Source organism: Globicephala melas, chromosome 12, assembly GCF_963455315.2.
Source record: "Globicephala melas chromosome 12, mGloMel1.2, whole genome shotgun sequence".
Lineage (NCBI taxonomy): Eukaryota > Metazoa > Chordata > Mammalia > Artiodactyla > Delphinidae > Globicephala > Globicephala melas.
Genome location: NC_083325.1, coordinates 27,896,106 through 27,922,474, shown reverse-complemented (window position 1 = coordinate 27,922,474; position 26,369 = coordinate 27,896,106). Strand labels below are relative to the sequence as shown.

Here is a 26,369-nt window from a genome sequence, read left to right as displayed (position 1 = left end):
CCACGCACACAACAGGCCCACAATAAGGGTTTTGTGGAAGGAGCCCATGGGGAAGGAGGTCAGGGGGCCCAGGGAAAGGCAGGCTGACCTGAGCTCTAGTCTTCAGAAATTCAGACCCTGGTGCTGGGGATGAAAGAAGGGGTGTCGGGCCAGGGCAGGGCAGGGCAGGGTCTCTGAGAACAGCAGAAAGGAAGGAAAAGAATCCAAAATTGAATTACCTGCTTGATTTTCTGTGCACTCCAGAGCTGGAAGGAAGGAAGGGAAAGAGAGAGAGAAAGGAAAAGAAAAGAAAAAACAAAGATTAAAAGCACGTATCAGTTTAAGGTCTCAAAGCCACATTTTCTAACCAAGAGATCCAGCTGGGGGATCTCAAACAGATTTTTTTTTTTTTTGTGGTACGCAGGCCTCTCACTGTTGTGGCCTCTCCCATTGCGGAGCACAGGCTCCGGACGCACAGGCTCAGCGGCCATGGCTCACTGGCCCAGCCTCTCCACTGCATGTGGGATCCTCCCGGACCAGGGCACGAATCCGTGTCCCCTGCATCGGCAGGCGGACTCTCAACCACTGCGCCACCAGGGAAGCCCCTCAAACAGATTATTTAAACCGAGGGTTCTCAATTCTGGTTGTGCCGTAAAATTACTTGAAGAATTCTTCCAACATTTTCCTAACGCTCCCTAGTTCATTTTAAGGTGTGGCCAGGTAAGAAGCCCTGATTTAAATGAAGATACTTCAGCTGTCTCCCAGAATCACTAGAGGCAGCACAGCATAACTTTTCAGAGCTACACAGACTGCCTGGATCCCTGGATTTGCCACTTCTACCTCTGAGCCTCAATTTCCTCATCTGTAAAATGGGGTTAATAGGTGTGCTCTAACATTGTTGAAGAGGCGTATGAAAAGTGCCTGGAGCAGTGCTGAACACATAGTAGGTACTTTACAAGTGCTAAATCTTGTAGATATTATTATTCCTATTTTTGTTATTGTTATAAGAAGGTTGTGTGCTTTCAGATGAATGAGGAGGTTGTCTCTTCCAGCACAGCATGGGGTTGGGCTGGAGAACAATTTGTCAATTCCTTCAAATGATAAAAATACTGCATTTCATTGACTCTAAGACATCGTTGATCCTAAGACATACTATTATGTGCCACTAAGAAAGAAAACTATGGGGCTTCCCTGGTGGCGCAGTGGTTAAGAATCTGACTGCCAATGCAGGAGACACGGGTTTGAGCCCTGGTCCCAGAAGATCCCAGGTGCTGTGGAGCAACTAAGCCCGTGTGCCACAACTACTGAGCCCGCGCTCTAGAGCCCACGAGCCACAACTACTGAGCCCGCGTGCCATAACTACTGAAGCCCGTGTGCCTAGAGCCCGTGCTCCCCAACAAGAGAAGCCACCGCCATGAGAAGCCCCCGCACCGCAACAAAAGAGTAGCCCCCACTCGCCGCAACTAGAGAAAAGCCCACATGCAGCAATGAAAACCCAATGAAGCCATAAATTAATTAATTAAAAAAAAAAAAAAAAAAAGGGCTTCCCTAGTGGTGCAGTGGTTGGGAGTCCGCCTGCCGATGCAGGGGACACGGGTTCGTGCCCCGGTCTGGGAAGATCCCACATGCCGCGGAGCGGCTGGGCCCGTGAGCCATGGCCGCTGAGCCTGCGCGTCCGGAGCCTGTGCTCCGCAAGGGGAGAGGCCACAACAGTGAGAGGCCTGCGTACCGCCAAAAAAAAAGAAAACGGTGGCATAACGCCAAGACGTCCATCAGTTAAAAGATTCATCCCATTTAAGAGATGATAAAATGTGATAAAATAGCCTTTTTAGAATCAAGAAAATATAGCAAGTAAAATTTTACATTGTGGGCAAACCAAAGGCCAGTGCATTTTTAACAGAGCAAGAAGGGTATGAGGTAAGAGGGGAGACGTGGTCAGCACTGATGTTTAAAGTTTTATAACGGAATAGTTATGTTTCATTTATACGGCAATGTTGTCATCTGCGATATAAAGTAAGCTGCAGAATGCTACTGGGTAGCAATAATAGAGTTATAAAATTGATATACAGATCTTCTTCAACTTACAGTGGGGTTATGTGCCAATAAACCCATTGTAAGTTGAAATTATTTAACGTTCCGAAAGTACCAAACGTCATAGCTTAGCCTGGCCCACCTTACATGTGCACAGAACACTGACATTAGCCTACAGTTGGGCAAAGTCATCTAACACAGAGGCTACTTTATAATATAGTACCGAATATCTCATGTAATTCATTGAATACTGCACTGAAAGTGAAAAACAGACTGGTCGTGTGGGTGCACAATGGTTCTAAGCGTATGGGTGGTTTCCCTCTCGATCTCGTGGCTGACTGGTAAATGCGGCTCGCTGCCTCCCCAGCATCACGAGAGTATCAGACCACGTAACACCAGCCAGGAAAAGATCAAAATTCACAATTCAAAGTACAGTTTCTACTGAATGCATATCGTTTTCAGACCGTCATAAAGTCTATAAATTGTAAGTTGAGCCATCATAAGTCAAGGACCATCTGTATTAAAGTTTATGCATTTTACTAACAGCAGTCCCTTAAGCCTAATTCACAGCCTAATCACTCTGATTTTAGATACATTTCAAACATATTTGATTGTCTGCTATTCCAGACCCAGAAAGATTAGAGGCAGTAGATTTTTTTCTTAATTATATTTGAGGAACAGAGGGGACTAAAGAAAGAAAAACCAAATGTAGAATCACTGTTAGCCAAAGACGGTATGTGAGAGCATAACAGCAGAGAGGTAAAAAAAATGATAAAAGGTTGATCTTTCTTTGCTCAGAAAGTGCCTTCTGCAGTGCATCCCACCACGTCCCAGCATCATCCCAGGTGTGACCCCAGGCCCTGGGCACAGACTCCTAACACCCCACGCTCTCCACCCCAAATCAGAATCTCCTGGGTCCGGGTCCCCTCACCTTGTACAGTCATAGTCCAGCCCCTCAGAGCAGGGGCCTGCCTTTGAGTGCCAGCCCCCACCATCTCCTAGAGCCATGCACACAGCAAATCTAAAGCTATTTATTTTTTTAAAAAACTCAAGATCTCTTCATACAATTCTTATAAATAAAGAAAAAAAATCCCCATGATTCTGATGAACAGCCTGGGCTGAAAACACTGATCTAAGACATTAAAGAACAGTGTAAAGAGCAGGTGTTAGGACCAGGCAGCCTGCATTCCAATCACTTACTGGATGTGTGGCCCAGGGCAAATTACTTTGCCTCCATGCCTCAGTTTCTCCATTAGTACAATGGGGTGCTGTAAGGGCAGGGCGGGGACTATGCTTGGTGCTCCTGGCAGCTGGCATTTCACTTTGGGCACACAGCTAAGTCTATGCATTCCACCCTCCCCCACAGTCAGATGGCCTCACATGGCCGGGTTCTAGCTAATGGACTGTGGGTGGAAGTGGAGTTCACCACTTCCAGGCTTGGCCCCAAAGCCTCCCACAGAGGATCCAGAGGAGGACAATGAGGCCCTAGAAGACAGTAAAGCCATGAGGTAAAAGGAGCCTGGCTCCTGGACAACGGCATGTGCCAAGTTCCTGAGCTGCACTGGACTCTGACATGAGTGAGAAACAGACCTTACTGTATAAGTCCCTGAAATCCAGGGGTTGTTTGTTACAAGCACTTGGCTTATACTGACTGATACAGAGGTTCACTGAAACACGCATAGCTGAAATACTTGGCCCCTAGATCATGCTCCATAAATGCCTAACATAGAGGGGAAGTCAGTCAAATTAGCAGTATTTTTTTTTTTTTTTTTTTTTTTTGCAGTACGCGGGCCTCTCACTGCTGCGGCCTCTCCCGTTGCGGAGCACAGGCTCCGGACGCGCAGGCTCAGCGGCCATGGCTCACGGGCCCAGCCGCTCCGCGGCATGTGGGATGTTCCCGGACCGGGGCATGAACCCGTGTCCCCTGCATCGGCAGGCGGACTCTGAACCACTGCGCCACCAGGGAAGCCCGAGCGGTATTTTTTAAAAGGACTTAATTATTTTTCAAAATAACTTCATCTCTATTGTCTTATTCTTACAACATGCCTGTGAGGTGGGTAGACTACTTTCAGACAAAGCAACTCATCTCAGAGAGACTAAGTGACTCAGCCATGGTTCCAGGGGCCTGGTGGCAGGATGGAGATGGGCACCCAAGCCTCCTTGCCTCCAGACCTGTGTCCCCCCTGTTCTCCAGGGGCCCTCTGGAGCACACCGATGTCTGGTCTGGCCATGGTGACAGCCAGGCCTGAGGCACGAGAAGAGGAAGAAGTTTGGCTGACATCATCTGAGGTCCCAGAACCTCCCTTTGCAGCCGGGCAGCAGACGCTCCTCCCCAGCACCTGTTCCTCCCCTCCCGCCCAAGTCCAGCCAAGCAGCCCTTGTAATCCACAGCTGCATCTGTGTCCCTCAGGTTCAAGGGCTGCCTTCTCCGCCCCCACCCAGAGAGCAGTGATGGAGACTCAGGCAGCACCGGCTCAGCAGCAAAGGCAGAAGTTCAGCAGGGGTGGGAGCAGGCAAGGCCAGAAGCCCAGAGCTCACAGGCGTGTTCTCCAACCGCGATGACACCTCCACACACGGCCCAGGCAGGCTAGTGTCACAGATAAGTGGCAATGGTCCCATTAACTATTTGAGTCCCACACTCAGAAATCTGTTTCCATAGGACGGATGAGAAAAGTAAAGCTCAGAACCATGCCCAGGGTCTCGGAGGTGGAGCCAGAACTACAGCTCGTGACCTGGGACGCAGACTCATTCAGTCACATTTAGTGAATAAGTGCTACGTGTCAGATACCTTTCTCAGGGCTTTGTACATATTAACTTATTAATCTCCTCAACAACCCTATGAGGCAGGGACCAGTATATCTCCCATTTTATAGATGTGGAAACCGAGGCACTGAGATATTTAGTGATTTGCCCACAATCCCACGGCAGCACTGGGATTTGAACCCCATCAGTCTGGTTCCATAACCCCCACTCTTGAATCCCCACGCGCCATCTCTAAATGCTAGCATACCAGTGCACACTGTTCTGTCCCTTTAGGCATCTAGTATATATATGTGGAGATCTTTCCACATCACAGCATGGAGAGCAGCCTTATTCTTCCTAACAGAAACGTTGAATGAATATATTGTAAACTGCACCCTATTGGTGGACTTTTAAGCTACTTCTCATCTTTTCCTTATTGTGGTAAAATATAAATAACATAAAATTTACCATTTAACCATTTTTAAGTGCAGTTCGGTAGCATTAAGTACATTCACATTGTTGTACACCACCAACCATCTCCAGAATTTTTTCATCTTCCCCAACTGAAACGCTGTACCCAGTAAGTACTAACACCCCAGTACTCCTTCCCTCAGCTCCTGGCAACTACCATTCTACTTTATGTCTCTGTGAATTTGACCACTCTAGATATTTCATATAAGGAGAATCATACAATATTTGTCCTTTTGTCACTGTCCCATTTCTTGCTATTACAACCATGCTCCACTGAATGTCCCTGGAGTTATCACTGTTATATCATTAGCACTTAAAGGAAAAGGATAAATGTATGCAGATATCTCTGGCAGGATACAGAAGAAACTGATGGTTACCCTAGGGAGAAGTGGGAAACTGGGAGACAGGGAAAGGGAAACTTTTTTTTTTTTTAACATCTTTATTGGGGTATAATTGCTTTACAATGGTGTGTTAGTTTCTGCTTTATAACAAAGTGAATCAGTTAAACATATACATATGTTCCCATATCTCTTCCCTCTTGCGGAAACTTATTTTTTATTCTATACTTTTTTGATAGCTTTAGAATTCCGTAGATTGTTCACGTGTTACCTACTCAAAAATGATTGTTAAAAATTTAAGAGTAACCACTAGAAAAATAGAAATAGCAGGCACAACTTCCAAGCCCCTTATTGACCTCTATGGCATAGACTGTTAACTTTCCGACAAAACCTATGCCCCTTCGTCCACAGTAATAGAAAGGTAGCGGGCAGGTGGCTGACCTGCTGCACTACACTTCCCAGCCTCCTTTGCAGTTAGGCTTATCCATGTGACTGAGTCCTCCAGTGGCATCTGAGGGGAAGTGAGATGTGCCTTTGCCTGGCTAGCACCTCCCAGCCTATACTTGCTGTCACCTGCCTGTGAGCCAGAGCAAGGATGTGGCTGCAGTGCAGCCTGGGCTGTGCAGAGAGGAGGACCCAAGGAGATGGTGGAGAAACATGATGGAAGGAGCCTGGGTTCCTGAATGATCCTGTGGAGCAGAGCCACCTGCCCACCTGGAACTCAAACTATTGCATGGGAGAGAGATAAATGTCTGTCTTATTTGAGCTGGTGTGTTTTGAGATCATTTCATTACAGCAGTTAGTATAGCCCTAACTAAGGTAACCCATTTGGGGTTTTGGGAAACTGTTTCCCATGATGTCAGAGAAGCCTTTCCAGTGGAGGGAGGAAGGAAGGAGCACTAAGTAGTGTTGAGGCTCTTCTCATGGCATCTGGCAGTGCTCCCATCTCAGGAGGTTTTGGGGTGAGGTGGGAGGGACAGCTCCATTTTAAACTAAACTTCCTAGTCACGACCTGATCTCATTTGGGTTCATCCCATCTCCAGGCTGCAGCAACAATAGTCAGGGTCGCAGATCTGGGGCCTGGCTTAGCCACTAACTCACATGGTCTTCCTGTGCCAGTCACCTCACTCCTTAGCCTTACATTGTTTTTTTGAATTAATCATACAGGAGGTGGAAGCTAGTCCCTCCAGGGTCCCTTCTCGTCTGATGATGCCTGGCCCAGCTTACAGAGATCCCAGGACAAGGCCTCGGGTCTGACTCTTCGGGTCTGGGCTTTTCCCTGGGACCTGCTGGACCCATGGGGCAGATGCTGGATGCAGAAATGGCAGCAGACACCACCCACAAGCCAAGAGCTGGTTGCTAGTTTGCAGTTTAATGAGCCAGCCCTGCAAACAGGTTACAAGCAAGGATAGTCCTGGAATGTAAAGCATTTGATGAGAGGCCAAAGGAGATGCAATGGACAGTCCATCCACATTGAGAATCTAGGACAGGGAGACCCCCCTGTCTTCTGTCAGCCCACCAAAGCAGCTCCGCTTTAAAGTACAATTCCTCAGTGTGACCTGATCTCCTTTGGGCTCAGCCATCTCTCCCTGTGCCTCTGGCTGAACATTAAAAAGTGCAACCCTGATCCCTTAGAACTTACTGGCTGCAGCAACAAACCAGCGTGGATGTGAGACTTTGGACCTTTCTTGATTTCTCAACTTGGAGAATGAGGACACAGAGGGTGTGGGGAAACAGTTGGGTGAAAGGTTGCTGGAACAATGCAGAAGTTTGCTGATTTCAGAAATGGCCTCAGTCTCAGCTGAGCTGCCATCTGAACCTATTAGAAACCCAGTGTAGAAGCCAAGGGAGGGGTAGAGAGTGGGCCCCAAACAAGCTTCAGGAGGAGAAGCCCTGCCTTCTCAGGGCAGAGACCTCTAGTGCCCAGACCCCAGATGGAGGAGTCACTGCCCAGGCCCTGTCCCCAGTCTGGCTCCTTCCCCTCCCCAGTCTGGTTCCTTCCAAGCTGCTTCTCCAAACCTCTGAAGCAGCAAAGACAGAGCCTATTTAAAACAACCTCCAGAAGGTAATTAAACAGAGCCTGAAGGGGATCCTTCTGTAAGGCAGAGGATGCCTCCATAAAACAACAAGAAATCTTCTTAATTTATCATTTGGGCCAATCCCATTATTCCTCACCATTAATTTTGTTGCCATGGTTACTCCCAGGTAATAGATACAAATGCATATCTATGTGGGGCAAAGGTACTCCCCAGTTCTACAGATGAAAGGAGAAGGAACATCCCCGCTCATTCTGCTACATAACACACATTAGCAGTCGCGAATTTCGTGTACACACAGCTTCTGTCTCTTAAGAGGCCAGACCCTGCAGTCAAACCATTTTCTGGGAATTGGAATTCCAAATCTCCTACTTGTGATTTGGGGCAATTTACTTAATCTTTTTGAGCCTCCATTTCCTCATTTGTGATATAGGAATATGAATACTTACTTTCAAGGTTCTTGTGACGATTAAAGAAAATTCATTTATCCAACAAATATTTATTGAGCACCTGTTATTTGCTGGGCACTGCTCTAGGCACTAAGAATATATCAGTGAAAACAGAGACCAAAAATCTCTGCTTCTGTAGAGCTCACATGCTTGTGCGGACAAACAATAAAAATAATAAAAAGTAAATTTTCTCATATGTTAGAAGGATGAGGGCTTCAAGAAACATGGGAAAGTAGGACAGGGTAAGGATAGGGAGTGTGTACTAGCAGCAAGGATGGATTTTTTAAAAAATGTATTGCAGTAGGGTCCTCGCAAAAGGAGGGGTGAAGGATGGGGAATACTCAGGGGACACAGGAACACAGTGACATGACCAGGGCCACAGCTCCTGTCATAGGGGAGAGGGGTGAAAAGACCAGGGCTGGAGCTGGGGTGGTAGAGGGAAGGGTGAGACACTGAGGTTGCATTCCCCCACCCCCAGAAGCACCTCTAGTCCCTGGATCCCCCCCACTGGCCATGGACCCCCAAAATTCCATCTCTTGTCCTGCCTCTGACCCTAGTGGCTCCTTCTTTTGCTTCCCTTGACTTTTCTTTCCCTGGAGAAATTCTCAAGTAGGATGATGTATAGTAAGGTGGTCAGTGTAGTTTTCATTGAGGTGACTTTGGAGGAAATACCTGAAGGAGGGAGTGAGGCCATGCAGATATCTGGTGGGAGATTATTCTGTCCAGCAGAACAGCCAGTGCAAAGGCCCTGAGGCAGAATGGGCCTCCCCAGCATGTTTGAGGGACATCAAGGAGGCCAGTGTGACTGAAGTGGACTGAATAAGGGAAAGAGTAGTAGGAGACAAAATCAGAGAGGAATTGGGGTGTTGCAGCTTGTGCTAAGGACTGTGGCTTTTACTCTGAGTTTTTACTAGAGCTGTGGTTCTTAACAGGAGGGCAGTTTTTCACCAGGGGCCATCTGGTAATGTCTGGTTGTCATTAATTGGTACCCAGTGGGTAGAAGCCAGGGGTGTTGCTCAATGTCCTACAGTGCACAGGACAGCCCCCACGACAAAGAACCATCCAGCCCCAAATGCCAATCGTGCTGAGGCCGAGAAACCCTGGAGCAGAGAACCGTGTCATGTATATTCTCACAGATCACTCTGAGTACTATATTGGGAATGAGCAGAGGGGGCCCAGGCAGAATGGGGAGACCACCCAGGAGGCCACCACAGTGACCCAGCCAAGAGATGAGTCTACAGCACCCAGTACAACTCCTAGCACATCATACACATGCTTCAGCTGATACTAATCACTTGCCTATTTTGTGCTAACGATAAGGGCCAACCTGTAGCTGCCCCAGAGGGGCTGGGTGCTGGTCAGGACCCCAGAAGTCTCTGGCTAGGGGTCAGGGTAAGAGGGGGATGTCAGCCAAGCTTCTGACAATCCTGCAGATACCCAGAGAAGATTCAGGGTGCAAGTATTTTTAACTCTCCAGTATCTTCTCTTCTATTTTCAGCAAAGCCCAAACACAGCTGACCCCATTTCTGCTCTGCCAGGGGAGGAGACTGGCAGTATCTCTTACATCTCTGCTGCCCTTTCTTGGCGGGCTGCAGGCAGAATCCATCCTACATGGGGCCTCTGAGCAACCAATATGCTATGCTGGGTGCTGCGTGGGCTCGGAGTCAGGTGGGCGGGTTCCCAGCCTCTGGGGAATGTGTAATGAGGGGCCAGAACAGCCGCTCAGAAGCCTACGGTGGCTCCCAGAGACCTGCCCCCCTCACTCCTGACCACCCCAGTCGCTCCCAAGCTGGTTTCCTTATCGGCAATTACCCCTCCCCATCTACCTGGCACAGAATGATCCGATCACAGTTCCACTGTCCTGCATCTCCCTTGCTGCAGTACAACACAGCCATGCTGGCTCGGTTTCAAAAACTCTCTGGGTTTCAAAAACTTTCACAACCTGGCCCGAAACTTCCCAGCTTCCTCTCTCAACTTCTCTCCCTCTCTCTCTCTTTCTCTCATCACGCTCTCTCTCTCTTCACTCTACTTCTCGGCCTTTGTCTGTGACTTACGGGGACGTCCGTCCCAGGCCTTGGGTCTCTCCCTACATTCTACATCCAACCGCTTGCGTTCCCCTGCACGAAGCCCTTCCTCAGCACCTACGTTCTCAGGAGTCTCTCACCACTGAACTCCTTCTACCGTAGCGTAACTCCAAACTGCCTCGCCACCAGCCTACCTCCAGGCGCCTGCTTACCTGTGCACCTGCGCGGGAGCTAGCTGCGTGAGGGCAGGAACCTGCCCCGCGCCCACCTGCCGCAGCGCCTTTCACGTACCGGGTGCCCCGCAGATGCCCATGACCTGGCCTGGCAGGGTTAACCGCACAGTGTGACTAGGGCTGCGAGACATGCACACACACCAAGCTCCTCTGACAGCACCCCTACCCCCCCCCCGACTCACTCTGCCCCGTGTTAGCATACACATTCCACTCCAGAGTATCACCTTCCCTTCCAAATCCACCTTCAGATAGTGGGTGAGAGATGGGCGTTGGATCTTCCAGGCCTAGCGTTCCTGTCCCACCACATACTAGTTATGTGACCTGAGGTAAGTAATATAATCTCTCTGAGCCTCCCTTTTCTTACCTTTAAAATGGGGTTAATATAGGCATCTACCAAACAGCGTTTCTGTGAAGATTAATTGAGTTAGTACTTGTAAAGTGCAAATATTAACACGGCTCCTGGCCCTTGGTGAGCTCACAGTGAGTGGTGCCTCATTACCATGGGGGAGCGTTCCATATTGAACCCCACCCATCTCCATCCACGTCAAACCATTCCAGCAAGGTCCTGGCATATAAAATGCACACAGCACAGCAAACATCCAGAAACTTAAGCTGCCCGGGCTTACGTTTTTGCTCCCATCTATGGCTTTGTTGTTTAACTGATAGCTGCAGTCCTTATTAGGGTTCCTAGCCCATCAAATTTCTACCTGTCAAGCCCAAAGAGTAAATTATACTTATTTTTATTTTATCCTCAGGACTAATTTTTCATCGGTATAGCAACTTTTCAACAAGTTAACAGTCTCTGGAGGAGATATCAGTCACCTGCTAACCAAGGCCATCAGGGGGGAATAAACTATCAATCTGCTTGCACGAACCCCCTGGTGGGATGTTGTAACTGGAGGGCAGGTTAGATAGCAAAATAGTGCATAGGATACCCAGTGGTGCCCATGACATCAGGACAGGCCCACAGGCATCAAGACACAGCCACGGGCTTCTGACTCACACACCTGCAAAAGGACATCAGGGCAGGCACAGAGCCCAGAACACAAAAGGCCACTCTCCACAATGAAGTCAAGAACCATCCCCATCTACCTGGCACAGAATGATCTGATCTGTGCTCTTCAGACAGCACAGGCATGACCCTTGAGCAGGGCCAGCCTGAACCAGGAATGGAGACTTCATGAATTCCCGACCACTGAGGCTTCCCCAGATCCTGAGCTGGTATGTCACCACCCATCCTTTCTTCCTGTGGCTCTGGAAGCCAGAGGGGTTGTGGCTCTGCAGATGAAGCCCAGGGAGGGAAGCACTGTGAGATCTGCAGCAGAGCCCAATCCCAATGCTCTGGGGAGCCAGGAGGGCGGGGGACGGGCAATCTGTTTATTGGGGGACTGAACAGCAGGCTCACACCTAGAGCACTGTGCTACCCAGCCTCCAGATGGACACTGCAGGCATTACCAACGTGAGCCAGAACCGGGAAGTACAGCTAGTGCCAGGGCCCCCCCACCCTCTCCCCTCCTCCCAGCTCCCTGGAGGCACATGGGGGCTTTCAGGATAGAAAACAAAGGAGGCCCAGAAAACAAGACAGGCAGCTTTAAGCTACTGAAGGGAGCAAAGAGGGGAAACATGGCCTCATTCCCCAAACTCTGAAAGCAGGAAGGAGTCCCAAGGGGTGAAGACAGGCTAGAGGGGAGCTTGGGCTGGGAGCAGACACAGGATCAGGAAGGACCCGGAGGCTGGACCACCCCTGACAGGTCCACGAGGAACTGCCACAGTCTGAGGACTACTCTGGCCTAGAGAGGGGCGTGTCAGGTCACACCACCCAGGCTCCTCAGTGCCCACGGCCAGAGGGCAGCACCACGCTCAGGAATGGGGAGATCCAAGCCTGCCCTCCCTGCTGACGGCTGCCCCCAACTCAGCAGGCAACACAGACACCTGAAGATGGACCCTGCCTTACCAGCACTGCAGCAGCTCACGTCACTTCCAGGGCCCCGCACAAGGACATCGGCCAAGGGGCTGCCTCTGTTGGCACCTCTGCCCTCCCTCCACGTTGTGGGCTGCAGTCCAGCACGTTCGCCTGTCCCTTCCTCTGGAGGCCCCATCCTCTCTGTGTCCATGATGTGCTTCCTCGCCTGGACTCCTCCTATCCACCATCTCCTCCTCACCAGACCCTACTCATCCCTCAAGTCTCAGGCTAGAAATCTCTTCCAGACTCCCCTAGTCTGAGCAGGTTACTCCTCCCTCTGCTCTCCCACAGCATCATGTGTTTTCACTGTCATTGCCTAGATTCTGGGGAGTCCACGAGGCAGGACCCTCCTCTAGCTTTTCCCCTCCTCTCTCCCCAGGCCCTAGCACCAACACTGGCCTGTAGGTGCTCCATAAATACATAGTGAAACAAACTGGACTGGGGAGGGCTGACGGCTTAGCTACCCACCCTATGGAACACCCCACCAGGTACTAGTGTGTCATGTGGCAGCACAGGGCCTCAGCTTGGGCTTTGCACCTAAAGGTGCTAGAAGGCAGGGGCGGTGTCTCACAGAGTCACCAACGGAACAGAAGAGAAGACAACAGCAGAGGAGGGACAGCAACATGTTTTGGATGGAGGATGAGTAGAGTTTTAGTAACTGATCCAGCAGAGAGGAGGAAGCCTCCCCTCAATGCCCGCAGAAGGCACACTTAAGAAGCTGGGCCATGGGACTTCCCTGGTGGTCCAGTGGTTAAGACTTTACGTTCCAATGCAGGGGGTGGCGGGTTTGATCCCTGGTCGGGGAGCTAAGATCCCACATGCCTCGTGGCCAAAATAACAAAACATAAAAACAGAAGCAATATTGTAACAAATTCAATAAAGACTTTAAAAATGGTCCACATCAAAAAAAAAAATCTTAAAATAAAAAGAAGCCAGGCCACCACCCCCAGGGCACCAGCAAAGTTCAGGACTTGGAGGGACCAAGAACCCCAGGAACAAAGAGTTAATCATAGGGCTAAACACAGGGATTTGGTTGAAAATCTGTATTCAAAGCTGTAGAACCCCTCGGCCTTCCCCACACAGCTAGGTGACTCTTACCGCCCTCACCTGTATCCCCCAGACAATGGAAGTTTATCAATCTTCTGGAGAAACTGAATCCAAGTGACTCCAGACTTGGGAACACTAGCCCAGTGGAGAGCGGGAGCAGGTGAGGCTAAAAGCAGGGAAATTAATGAAAATCTGCAAAGTGAATATTGGGACTCCAGCCTCCTTCCCCTACTTGGCTTCCAGAATGCAGACCAATGAGAAGATACTGTATTTACAAAACAGGAAGAGGATCCTGTTAAAAAGAACCAAGAAAAGAAACAATCAAATAGCTCTCAGAAATTAAAATTATACTATCTGAAGTTAGAAATTCAATAGACATGTTGAATATAAACTCAAGGAAATTTCCTGTAAAGCCAAGCAGAGGGACAAAGTGAAGGAATAGGAGAGAAAAAAAGGAAAAGAAAATCTGAGTGTTAATCTAAGATGTTGAATATTTGACTAATAGGAATTCCAGAATGAGAAGAAATTATCAAAGAAACAGTACAAGAAAAGTTGCCAGAACTGAGAGATGGGAGTCTTCAGATTGAAAGAGGTCACCAGGAACCCAAAATAATGAATTTTAAAAGAGATGGCATTGTGGAATTTTAGAAATAAACTGTATAGATAAAGAGAAGATCCTAAGCATTCCCAAAGAGAGAAAACAGGTCACTTGCAAAGAATCAGGAATACAATAGCATTGGCTTTTTCAACAGCTAGACCCGAAGCCAGAAGAGCAATGTCTTCAAAATTCTGAAGGAAAATGGTTATCAACCTAAAAATTGGAATTTTCTCCTCAGCCAAACTGTCAGTTAAAGCTGAGTGCAGAATTACAATTACAAATTACCTTTTTTTCAGATCTAAAAGGATTCAAAATTTTCTTCCCATTTGCCTTTTTTTTCAGGAAGCCACCAGAAGAGGTGTTCCACCAAAATGAAGGTGTATACCAAGAGGAAGGCCTGGAGGGACGTCGTCTCCAGAAATGAAAGTTTCAGAGAAAAATAATGGAACTGAAGGACAGGAGTCTTCAGATTGAAAGGAGGCACTGAAAATATCAAAAGGCTGCTACAGGGTGCAGTAAGAATTTGAGATGGTACAAGGAAAACTATGTTAATGAGAAAAAATGAGGCAATTATTAAATCCAGGTAAAACATAAAGTCGAAAAGGAGAGGAAACATAATCATGTACAACAAAGTTGTAATATTATTCATATAATTGTAATAATGTGAATATTGAATATCCATAAACCCCAAAACTATGACAACTATTTGGGGAGGATGATGAGGGTAGGGAAGAGAAATGTGTTTATGGGAGTGAATAATAAGAGAGCTGAACCCTCAACTACCGTAATAGATAATACAAAAGAACTACTTGAGAAATAGCGGTATAGATAAGCATGTTAGTTTGAAATATAGGTTTCTAACTGAAGAAACAGCTAACAGTATTTGCTTCTGGGGAATAGAAATGGGAATTGAGGAGGGATGGGGCAACATACTATTTTTCCTTACAAGTGTTTTAGTACTAGTTGACTTTTTGAACTATGCACATAGATTACTTTGAAAAAAACTGTGAAATTAATTTTTAATAGATTTTAAAATAAAGCTTATAAACGAAAAGAAAAACTTCAGCACATCAACCATCTGTCTCTACAGTCACTAGAGCTCTAGAGCTGCGCTCTAAACTACATCTCCCTACCCTTCCCCCAAACTAAACAAAACCATCAACATTTCAACTAGTTCTAATTCAAGTTCCTACAGGATATAAAAAAATGAAATTGGGCTTCCCTGGTGGCTCAGTGGTTGGGAGTCCGCCTACCGATGCAGGGGACATGGGTTCAAGCCCTGGTCCGGGAAGATCCCACGTGCCGTGGAGCAGCTAAGCCTGTGCACCACAACTACTGAGCCCGCGTGCCTGGAGTCCATGCTCTGCAACAAGAGAAGCCACCGCAATGAGAGGCCAGTGCACCGCAGCGAAGAGTAGGCCCCGCTCGCCACAACTAGATAAAGCCCGTGTGCAGCAAGGAAGATGCAACGCAGCCAAAAATAAATAAATTAAATAAATAAATTTTTTTAAAAAATGAAATTACAGTGTTTTAGCCTCATCCCCACCATCCTCCCCCATATTTCCCACCCTCAATCTGAACTTTTGGGTAGTGGTATGCTGGTAAATGTTTAATACTTGATTCTTTGAGAAAAAAGTCCTGATTTATAGTATTTGCCAATTTCCATGGTGTAAATTCTCCTATTGTGGATGATTTCAAGCCATCACTGTGATGTCACTGAATGTGGAATTGGGAAAAGATGCACACGTTAGCTCCAGCAAACTACTGCCTTAGGCCTCTCTAGCCTTATCAGCCTCCCTACCAGACCCAGGTTACAGGAGAGACTTGAATATCCCTTCCAAAAAGCCAGAAGTCCACAAGGGATGTAGCAGCAGTAGAAGTGGATTCTGAAGGGAAGAGAAGTGGTTCTGGCTGCAGGGAGGGGGTGGTGAATTTGCCACCTTCCTTTCCCTCCCCACCTCTAGCAGAGTTACCTGCTCATTAGTAACTCCCGGACGCAGGGTCCCATGCTTGTAGTCTTCCAGCAGCTGCACAGCCTCTCTGAGACGTCTCTGCAGGCAAAGAAAAGGGACATTGAGGGACACACATCCAGGGCTCCGGCAACCCTCTCCTTGAAGGGGTGCATCAGTACTGATCAAGCACTGACTATATTTACAGTGTACAAGGCCTGCCCTCCAGTTCATGGGACTCACGCAAAACATTAAAGAAGGCTACAGCCTAAATGTCCTTTCATAGGGAAATGGCTAAATGGCAGTGGCATAATAATACTATGGAACATTATTCAGCAGTTTAAAAGTAAAGTAGATCTACATGGCCATATCTCCAAGATATTTTTTTAAGTGAGAAAGCAAGTTGCAGAGTTGTATGATGCCGTTCGTTGTACCAAACAAACAAAACACACACACATAGAAAATAATATTTCCTATGAGAGTATTTATGTGAGAAGATGCATCAGAAATGCTCTAGAAGGAGACCCACCAAACTGGTGACAGGGGTTACCTCGGGGTAGGAGGAAAGGGCTCAAACTTGGCAGGCGGTGTCGGGAGGAACTTTAATCTTAATTGTAATATTCAATGTTTTTATAAAGAGAACATATTTATGAAATACTTATATAATTTCTTCCCAACATTTAAAAAACACTAGCAGAGATTTACATACTAAAATACATATGGCCACAGTAACTGATGGGGAAAGAAAAAAATAAAAGGATAGAATTGTTATGATTTTTAAAACCTTAAAAGCTAAAGAGACAGCAACAGTGAGAGAAGGCAGCCCTTATGACTTGTATAAGAATATTCATAGTGACACTCTTCAAACAGCTCCAAACTGCAAACCATTCAAATGTCAGTAATAGATTAGATAAGTAAACTGTGGTATATGCACACAATGAAATATTATACCTCATTTAAAAAAGCAAACTATAAATATATGTTATAATGTGGATGAATCTTCCCCAGATTGGCACCCCAATATCTCTCATCCCCCATGTTCTTCTAGAACTTTCCCACATGCCCCATCCAGAGGTACAGTCTATGTCCCCTCCCCTTGATCCTGAGCAGGCCTTTATGACTGCCTCAACAATAGAGTATAGCCAAGGTGAGGCTATGTGACCTCTGAGGCTAGGTATGCAAGGCTAAAAATGCCTTGCACTTCCACCTTGTTCTCTTGGGATGCTCACTCTCTTGGAACTCAGCCATCATAGTGTAAGGAAGCCCAAGCAGGCTACTGAGAGACCCATGTGGATAAGAACTGAGGCCCTGGGGGCTCCAGTTAAGCCACCAGCTAATGGTCAGCACCAACTTGCCTGCCATGAAAGTGAGCCAGTTGAAATGGACCTTCCCCAGTCAAGCTGCCCTAGCCGAAGCTGCATGGAGCAGAGAAAAACCATCCCCTCTAAGCCCTGCCCAAACGAAGATCAGTGAGCAAAAGAATTGCTTTTTGTTGTTTCAAGCCACTAAATTTTGGGGTGATTTGCTACATAATAATAGAAGGCTGATACACATAATGATAAGCAAAAGAAGGCAAACACAGAAAAGTATATATAAAATTCATGGGACTTCCCTGGTGGTCCAGTGGGTAAGACTCCACGCTCCCAGTGCAGGGGGCCAGGGTTCGATTCCTGGTTGGTGAACTAGATCCCACACGCATGCCACAACGCAACTAAAGATCCTGCATGCCGCAACTAAACATGCCACTATGAAGATCCCACGTGCCGCAACTAAGACCCAGAGCAGCCTAAATAAATAAAGTATATATAAAATTCAAAAACAGGCAAAATGCACCTATGGTGGTAGAGGTCACTACAGTGTTACCTTGGGGCAGGGCGGGGGGGTGGTGGTACTGACTTGGAAAGGGCATGAGGGAACCCTCTGGAATAATGGAAATGTTCAATGTCTTGATCTGACTGGTGGTTACATGGTATAAACATGTCAAAATCCATTAGGCCATACACTTAAGATTTGTGCATTTTCCTGTATGTATGTTATACCTCAAAAAATCAGCAATAAACAGTGACAACAGTGAGAGAAGGCAGCCTATGTCAAGGTCGGATGAGGAACCCAGGCAACAGGGATGCTCATCGTGGGGGAAGAAACCCAGGGAAGCCACCGTGTTCCCCTTTGACCAAGGGACAAACCTGGCTAAGGACGGGAGTACAGAGAGACCTCAACAGAAGCCCCTGGTCTAAAGGCAGCATGCAGCCCCAGGGAGGGCACCCCGTGCGGCATTTGCTGAGCAGGCTGACAGTGGTCACATAGGATGGGAAATGAACAGCCACCTCCTGTACTGAAACAGCAGGACTAACTGCCAGCCCAGACAAGCCAGCCGGGCTGTCAGGGGGCCAGGAAAATGTCTCACTTGGGTGTAGCCTGACTGCTAGAAAGCACTGCCTCTCCCCTTTCAAATATATGCATCTCAATCCCTGAATTCCAGAGTCCTTTCCCAGAATCTGTTTGTTTCCAAAGTACAGATAGCTTTGTGTTTTTTGTTTTTGTTTTGCCAGTTGTACTAGTAATCCATGCTGTTTAGAGAAAATGGCAGAAAAATTGAAAGCACACAAAAAAATTTTAATCACCTGTAAACATACCACTTGCAAAGTGATGATTTTCCTTCTAGACTTAATACATTTGTTTTTCATGTTGATGGTTGGTTTTAACTTGCTTAAGGTCACACGGAAAGTGAGCGGTTTAGTATTCGAGCCCAGAGTTTAGTCAGACCCTTGCTGTCCCTGCAACCCCCCAAAACTTCCTAGTGATGCGGCCAGCTCCCCACCCCAAGCCTGCTTCCTCCCAGCCTCAGCCTCTGCCCCGACAATGAATGCTCTACTTTCCACCCTGAATGGTGAATGGCCCCGCTTTCTCATTATTTTCCCACTCCAGGGATTCTCCCGAGTTCCTCTAAGAACCTGGCCAGATTCCATCTCATTTGACATGGTCATCAAAGGGAGGCCTCTTGTCTCAGGAGTAAGTTGCAAAGAGCCCTGATCTTGGCATGCACTGAGAAAGAACCAAATCCAAAGTTTCTCAGGACAAGTCTGTGAATGCACGACTGGGGAAAGCTAGAATGTGCTTTTCTGCCTCTGGGCCTTGCTAAGCCTCAGCTTGGCCCCCCAGGTCAGAGGCTGAGGGGTTGGGGCTCCTAGCACCTCTGTGGGACAGGCAAGGCCCCAGGCCACTTGTCTTGAGAGGTCCCTGAGGGCTGGCTGTCCTGGGAGCTGGACTCCTCACAGCAGAGAAGGGGATGGTTTTCAGGGAGACTTGAGGGATAGGTTTGCTTTAAACCCTCCTCCCACCCCAGTGCATTGTGACGCTCGAGAGGGATGGGGAAAGCTGGGGGTCAATGGCAGGGTGAACTTTGTAGGAGGTCTTTTCAACCAGGAACAAACAGGCAGCTAGGCCCTCAATGCAAAGATGGTGAGGGGCCCAGCTGGCTTGGAGACAAGGCTGCAGGCCCTTCTCTGGAGCCCTGGGCTGGGGGAGGGACGGCCCAATGTTGCTTCCCAGACTCCATCACCAGACTGCCAGAAAGTGTCACAGCACGTGTATTTGATGGGGCATGGTCTCCGGAAACTCCCTCAGGAAACAGGCACCTGGGAGGTCTGTTTCAGGGCAGAGAATTCGAACAGAGGTCCCACCCCAAGGCCCTGAGGGGAAGAAGGAAGCAAAAGGGCAGTCATGGAGTGTTAGGGTGGTGGCAGAGAGGCAGGAGACCCTACCGGACAGGAATGGGGATGGTGGGACACAGGAAGGAAAGGCACAAAAAAGAAAGATGAGGTAAGTCATCAGAAGCAAAGCTAATCTTTTTTTAAGGGAAGGGGGTACCCTGTAGCCCATGCCCAAGCTAAATGCAGACTGAGTATAATCCATGCTTGTCTAGGGAGGATGCCAAAATGATTTGAATATTTATTATAATATTTAATATGTTAAAATATAGGATGGGAGTGACAGCACCTGGTCAGGATGTGAGGAACACCCAGAAACATTTCACCCTCACTTCTGATAAAGGACCCACCCACTCCCCAGGTGGTACCTGCAGGTTCCCACCTCCTGATCTTGCCCACACTGTTCCCACCACCACCCATCCCCATCCCCAACCATCCTTCAAGGCTCAGGGCCATCTTCTCCAGGAATCTTCCAGAAATGTTCTCTCCGTCCTCTGAACAGCCAGAGAGCATTTGGTTTGTACCTCTCTGAGGTCCCCGACCACTTACCAGCATGTGCCCATGTTATCTGTCAGAGACTGCAAGGTGCAGGGAGCAAGGGACTGGTTTTAGGTATCTTTGCAGAACTGCAGGACACACCTACCCCAGCCCATCAGCAACACAGGGCCACACATAATGAGCATTTAACAAAAATGAATGACTGAGCCAGTTGGCGGGGAGAAGTGAAGGGTATGGTCAGGGTTAGGGATCCAGGTTCCAAAGCAGCAGGCCAGAGTCCGTCAGTGATGATGCTGGTTTTACAGAATCCTGGGATTCCAAGAGGCCATGCATGCCCAGTTCACACACGATGTGAATGAGAATACCCCTGTGTGTGAATATTACAGAACCACGTAGGCATTCCTTTCTCTGAGACGTTTGGGGCCCGAGCGGTAAGGGCATTTTGGCACCCAGGGTCACAGAGTGGGTGGGTGGCACCTAGGAACACCAAGTCCCCTCAATCCCAGCTCTGGGCCATTTCTATGAGACATGAACACAGAAGAGCCTCCTGTCCTCATGACAGTCGGTAACTGAGAGGGGTGGTCTCCCACAGAAACCACAGCAACGCCTGCATCCTGAAAAGCTGATGCCTACTGGGGCCAGGCACCCCAGATAAGAAAGGGAAGGAGAAATTGCACACAGAGAAATTGCAGAGCATGTTTAGCGAAAGTGGTGCAATTGAAACATGGGCATTTCAGGCAGTCAAAAGTTTGGGAGTCTCAAAGCTTGCAGAACTTTAAAAAAAAAGGGGGGGGAGGGACGGAGGAAGGAAGGAAGGGGAGTGTCAGGGGAGAATGAATTGGCAGCGGGGGCGGGGGGCGGGGCCTGCAGATTACCTCCCGTCCTGCCCTGATCGCTGAGTATTTGATTGCTCTCACCTGGGCCAGTCTTGCACCTGACAAGGGCGGGGCCGCGCATGCTTACCTTGTCTGCAACCACAGCTTAAACCATTTCTTTGTGGCTCCCAAGCAGTGGGATTTGGGGGCCAAAGCCAATAATTTCTGTGCAGGCAGAGTCTCAAGCCCTTCTCTCTTCTTCCCTCCCAGCGGTCCGGGGACCCACGGGGTTATCTGTGCTGAGATTGGTTCTTGGCTCACGCCAACCATGAGCTACCCTCTGGGAGGCCCAAGGGAAGGGGAAACCAGGGACACATGGGGAGAGCTCTGTTTCCCTGTGGCAGACCTCTGATCACCTTCAGGACACCGATGTGAGGTAAACCCATATAATTCTGGCAGTGTAACAGGTGGTACAGACGTTTAGAAAATAAATCTGTCCACAGCTACCCCAAGAACTATAAAAACAATCATGGTCTCCAGCCTGGATACCCTACCCTTGGGAATTTTTTTCTAAAAAATAAATTTAGCAGAAATGAAAAATGATTTGCCGGAGACTATTTTTTGCAGGAAAGCAAAAATGGTAGGAAACAACCTACCTGTTAGACCTAAAAGTCTAACAGGGATGGTTATTTATACTATAAGACATGATCTCCCAAAATTATAAAGGCCTGGAAATTGATGATAAAAGCAAATAAAAAGTCTGTGTTCAATGTAATAAGTATGCCAAAAACGGATACAGATGGGCAAAAACCTGAAGTGTATAAGGGTACTGACATTTGGAAATTTTTAAATTAAAAATTCCATTAAAAATTTTAAAATTAGACTATCTGATGCTGTCTAGAATGCATTTAAGTGGACATCCTTACTTACTGCTACTGAGAGCATAAACTGATATAATCTCGGTACAGGTTGGTACAATTTACAGGGCAATTTGGTAATATATATCAAAAGCCTTAAAATGCCTTTCATTCAGAAATTCTACTTTCAGGAATTTATCCAAAGGAAGTAAAGAGAAATATGGGGAGATTTACGTACAAAGGATATTTATTGCAATATTATTTACAATGGCAAAAGACTTGAAGCTACCCAAATGGTCAATTGAGAAAATGATTAAGTTAGAGAATAGCCACATGATGGATTACTATACAGTTATTAAACACATTTTGAAACAACATTTGATGACAAGGAAAAATGCTCATGATATGCTACATGGAAAAAACCAATATATACCATGTACACATATATCACATACGATTTTAAATATATATATATTTATGTATGTATACATATATATACGTAATACACACAAAAATCTTCCTTGACTCATGATGGGGTTCATCCCGAGAAATCCACTATAAGTGAAAATATCATCTCGAACCTGTGCCCCCTGCAGTGGAAGCACGGAGTCCTAACCACTGGATCACCAGGGAATTCCTGAAAATATCATATCTGAAGTTGAAAAAGCATTTAATACATCTAGCCCACCGAACATCATAGCTTAGCCTGGCCTACCTTACACATGCTCAGAACACTTACATTAGCCTACAGTTGGGAAAAATCATCTAACACAGAGGCTATTGTATAATGAAATGTTGAATATCTCATGTAATTCATTGAATACTGTAATAAAAGTGAAAAACAGAATGGTTATGTGGGTACAGAATGGTTCTAAGTGTATCGGTGGTTTCGCCTTGTGATCACGTGGCTGACTGGGACCTGTGGCTTCCATGGCCCAACAACATGAGAGAGTATTGTACCCACTAGCCCAGGATATGATCAAAATTCACAATTCGAAGTATGATTTCTACTGAATGTGTATCGCTTTCATACCATCATAAAGTCCATCTTAAGTTGGGGACTGTCTGTACAGAGAGAGAGTGAGATATAGATACATATATATCTATATCTATATACACATTATACAAACCATCCTAATTTTGTACATATACATATACCAGAATGTTAATTGTGATTATTTCTTGCAGGTGAGATACGGAGCAGTTTTTATTTTCTTCTTTAGACTTTAATATTTAGAGATTACTACCCACATCACATCAAGAGGCCCACAATATCAGCTGTTTTCATGGTTAGTGATGCTGCCTCGTAACCTGGTTAAAGGGGTGTCCTCCAAGCTCTCCACTGTAGAGGTACCTTTTCCCCTTAGTAATTGCTAAATAATATTTGGAGGTGATACTTACCTGAAAGCATAAGAATATCCTGTTTCCCAACAACTTTTACTCATGAAAATAGCATCCACTAATGATCCTTGTCAAAATCAGTTATTTCGTTGAGGATTACACAATGTTTATTTCCTTCTACATTTATTAGCTGACATTCTTCTGTGAATATGAGCTTCCCTCTTTCACAGTTTTAATTTTACTATGGACTCATGGATTCTTCTTATTATTATTCAATGTATTATAATCCATTGTTTCTTTTTCTTAATGTTCGAATTGTCCCAAATGTGGCTAGTGGGATGCAGCCACTTCCTGTTCCTGTGTCTCCATCAGTCTATGAACAATTTCTTACTTTCTGCAGCAAGTCTCTTTGCCTTGGGTGTGGATTTGGCCATCTCTCCAAGAAGCCCTGGGTCCTTTTTGTAAGTAATGGTATTTAGAAACCAAGATCTGAGTGCTAAGTGTGTTCATTGTTACTGGGGTATCATGGACCTTTCAGTGAACAGAGCCAGGAAATTGAGAAATATAAATGTAAGTGTGTGTGTGTGTGTGTGTGTGTGTGTGTGTGTAAATCATAAGTTCATATTGATACCTCCAACTCAAATACAACATCACATAGTTTTTGTCTTTTCCCCTACTCCATATTTGTATCTCCCTACTCCCATGGTGAGAACCCTGGTTCCCAACATCAGTATAACGATTTATTCTGTCCTACAATACACCCAAAATAGTTTCAGATTACTACCCCAGTACTAATAATGAGTTGGTGTTATTAACACTGTTTCAGTTGGTTTTCTATGTGCTTCAGAATGATAATCTGCCAACCATTCATTCTCTTAAATAATTATTGAATTCAGAGTAGCAAACCCCTTTCATCTTCAGTTCATAATCTAAAGTAACTTAGAGGTCAGCTGGTATAGCCTTGCCCTTAGGGATCTAAATCTAATTCCATGACCTATGTGGAAGGACAAAGCTAGGGCTTCTGCCAGGTCCCGGTGGTTTCCTTCCTCAGGCCCAATCCTGCACACACGGCACCCTGGCAGTAGACTCACAGCCCCTCAAGATCCCTCCAAAGAATTCACTCTTGCTGGACTTCAGGAACCAGGCAGATTTTATGACAATATCCCAGGAATGATGGCGGAGGGGACGGCAACTTTCACAAGCATGTATGACCGATCTCAAAAGGGCCCCCAGGCACTCGCCTTCCAGTTCATCGTGGTTACTCGCTCTCCTTCCCACTGTTTTTCCCTCTTGTTCCTTCTCTCTCCTCTCTTTGGGAGGATCAAAAAGCACAATTCTTCCTCCTCTGTCAAGCAGGCAACCTCCTCCCTTTCTGAAGCCTTGCTCAAGACATTCTTAGAACAATGAGAGCCTTCTTTCTAAGAGAAATTATGGTGAATAAAATTTGCTCCACCTCATTACACATACAAGGGTTGGAATCTTTTTGAAGCTTGGTCTGTTATAAATTGCAAACAAGTAGCTGCAAAACTCTCTCAAGATGCGTCTATCCATTGACTCAGCTAATGCCCCTCAGAACCGGGTCACCAGAAGGCTCAAGCTGCCCAGGATCTTTCCACCTCAGGACACTCTGGCTTCCAGAGCCACCTCCTCATGTTCTCCACTCTCCTCCCATCCTCACAGATGAACAGGCCTGTCCAGATCTCCTCCCCCTGGGCAGCCACCACCCCACGCTCCCTCCCAGGACACCAGCCAAGGGCCCTGGGAGAGAAAGTGCTTTGAAGACATAAGCCATGGTCTGTGGACTGAGCCCAGCAGAAGGGGGAACTGGCCCTCCTGGTAGCACCATAGTTTTGTGGGGAGGGGCTCAGGTAAGAGATTCTTTCCTCTTGGTGCCTCTAATTTCTCATTGTTTCCATGCAAATGGCTTTGCTAAGCAACCTGCCTTGACTAGAACCAGGGAGGGCATGAAGGGCCCACTCATGGCCCTTCCAGATTTTTTAGGGCCTAGAAGATCTTTTGTGGGCAGAAAATTTCCAAAAGGCCAGCAAGTAGTATTGGAAACAGTTCCCAGCTGGGATGCAGGAGGGAGAGGTCTAGTTCTTTCCAGGAAGCCTATCAGAATCTTTGATAAGGGGAAGAAACATGTGAAATTTGAAAACTATTCTAAAATTTCTGTTGCACTGGTTATTTCCTAGTCAGTAAATAGTTAAGTTTCCTTGACATTTCAATTAATAGTAAAAAAAAAATGTATGAGATTTTTAAATTTACTGATGGTGAAATAGGGAAAAGATGGTTTAGTGATATATAAGAATGCTGGGACCTTTCAAAATGCAAGAGTTGAAGACAAAAATGTGGTACAGGAAGCGAGCAGTAAAATGAAATGGTCTGGGAATGAGAGGAGGGTGGACTGGAGAGGTGCCTGTGAACAGCGCAGGCGGTGTGCTGCTCTGCAGCTGCCCATCCACCCCCAAAGTCCCTGCCTGCTTCTGTTAATCAGGGGAGCCCTGAAGAACCTCTGGACCTCCCCAGGCTCCCTCCACCATCTCTCAACGTCCCTCGAAGTCCACCCTTAATAAGCACTGGCCTTTACTGCCTCCTCCATCAAGCAGCTGGCATTTATGTCGGGATTTGTGTTGCAACTCTATCTAGCTGTGCATCGTTTGGGAGCTTTCAAGAAAGACACATAACCTAGGCTAGGTAAGTAGTTTCTCTAGTTGGGTGCTCTTCCAAATTTTTATGGAATCACTTTGATTACTCCTTAGGAGAATCTAGACAGGGCCCAGAAGTACAACAGCCTTGCCCTTAAGAGGCAGTACATCCAGAGGTAAGGTCAGCCAGTTAAATGCTTGAGTCCTTCATCCTTCCTGAGATACAGGAGGAAATCACGTATCAGGGTAATTCCCACATTGCCTAGTACTGGGCTGCTCTCCCAGGAACGATGGGAATGGTTCTAGGTCCAGGTACCTAGCAGGCCGTGTGCTTCTTTTCCCTCCAAGAGTTGAAGCAAGCCAATGCCCAGCACAGAGAAGATGAGCAGAGAAGTGCTGTCTACTCAGGGGGCTATAACTCAGAGGCTCAATGACTTGCCTCAGGGTATGTGGGGACCCAGAGTGGGAGCTCAGGCCTTCTTCCAGCTGAGTAATCTTGGGAGGGTTCCCTAAACTTGAGTTACCTGAACAGGAATGCAAAGGGCTCTGGAGACAAGCATACTTGCGTTCATACCCTGGCTCCATCACTGGCCAGCACCATGTGCATGAGACTTAACTTCTGTCTGTCTGTTTCCTCATC

The 26,369-nt window shown here is 47.0% G+C and overlaps 1 protein-coding gene across 5 annotated transcripts in view; it reads right to left on the bottom strand.

The window, feature by feature from the left end:
• The window catches only part of SFXN5 (sideroflexin 5), a 116,547-nt gene that overhangs the window by 76,183 nt on the left and 13,995 nt on the right, over positions 1-26,369 (bottom strand). For all 5 annotated transcript variants that reach the window (XM_030877554.2, XM_060309135.1, XM_030877560.2 and 2 more), the window contains exons 3-4: positions 15,885-15,962; positions 219-245 (exon numbers count right to left, since the gene is read on the bottom strand). In XM_030877554.2, coding sequence (XP_030733414.1) covers positions 219-245; positions 15,885-15,962 — 105 coding nt within the window. The remainder of the gene's footprint in view (positions 1-218; positions 246-15,884; positions 15,963-26,369) is intronic.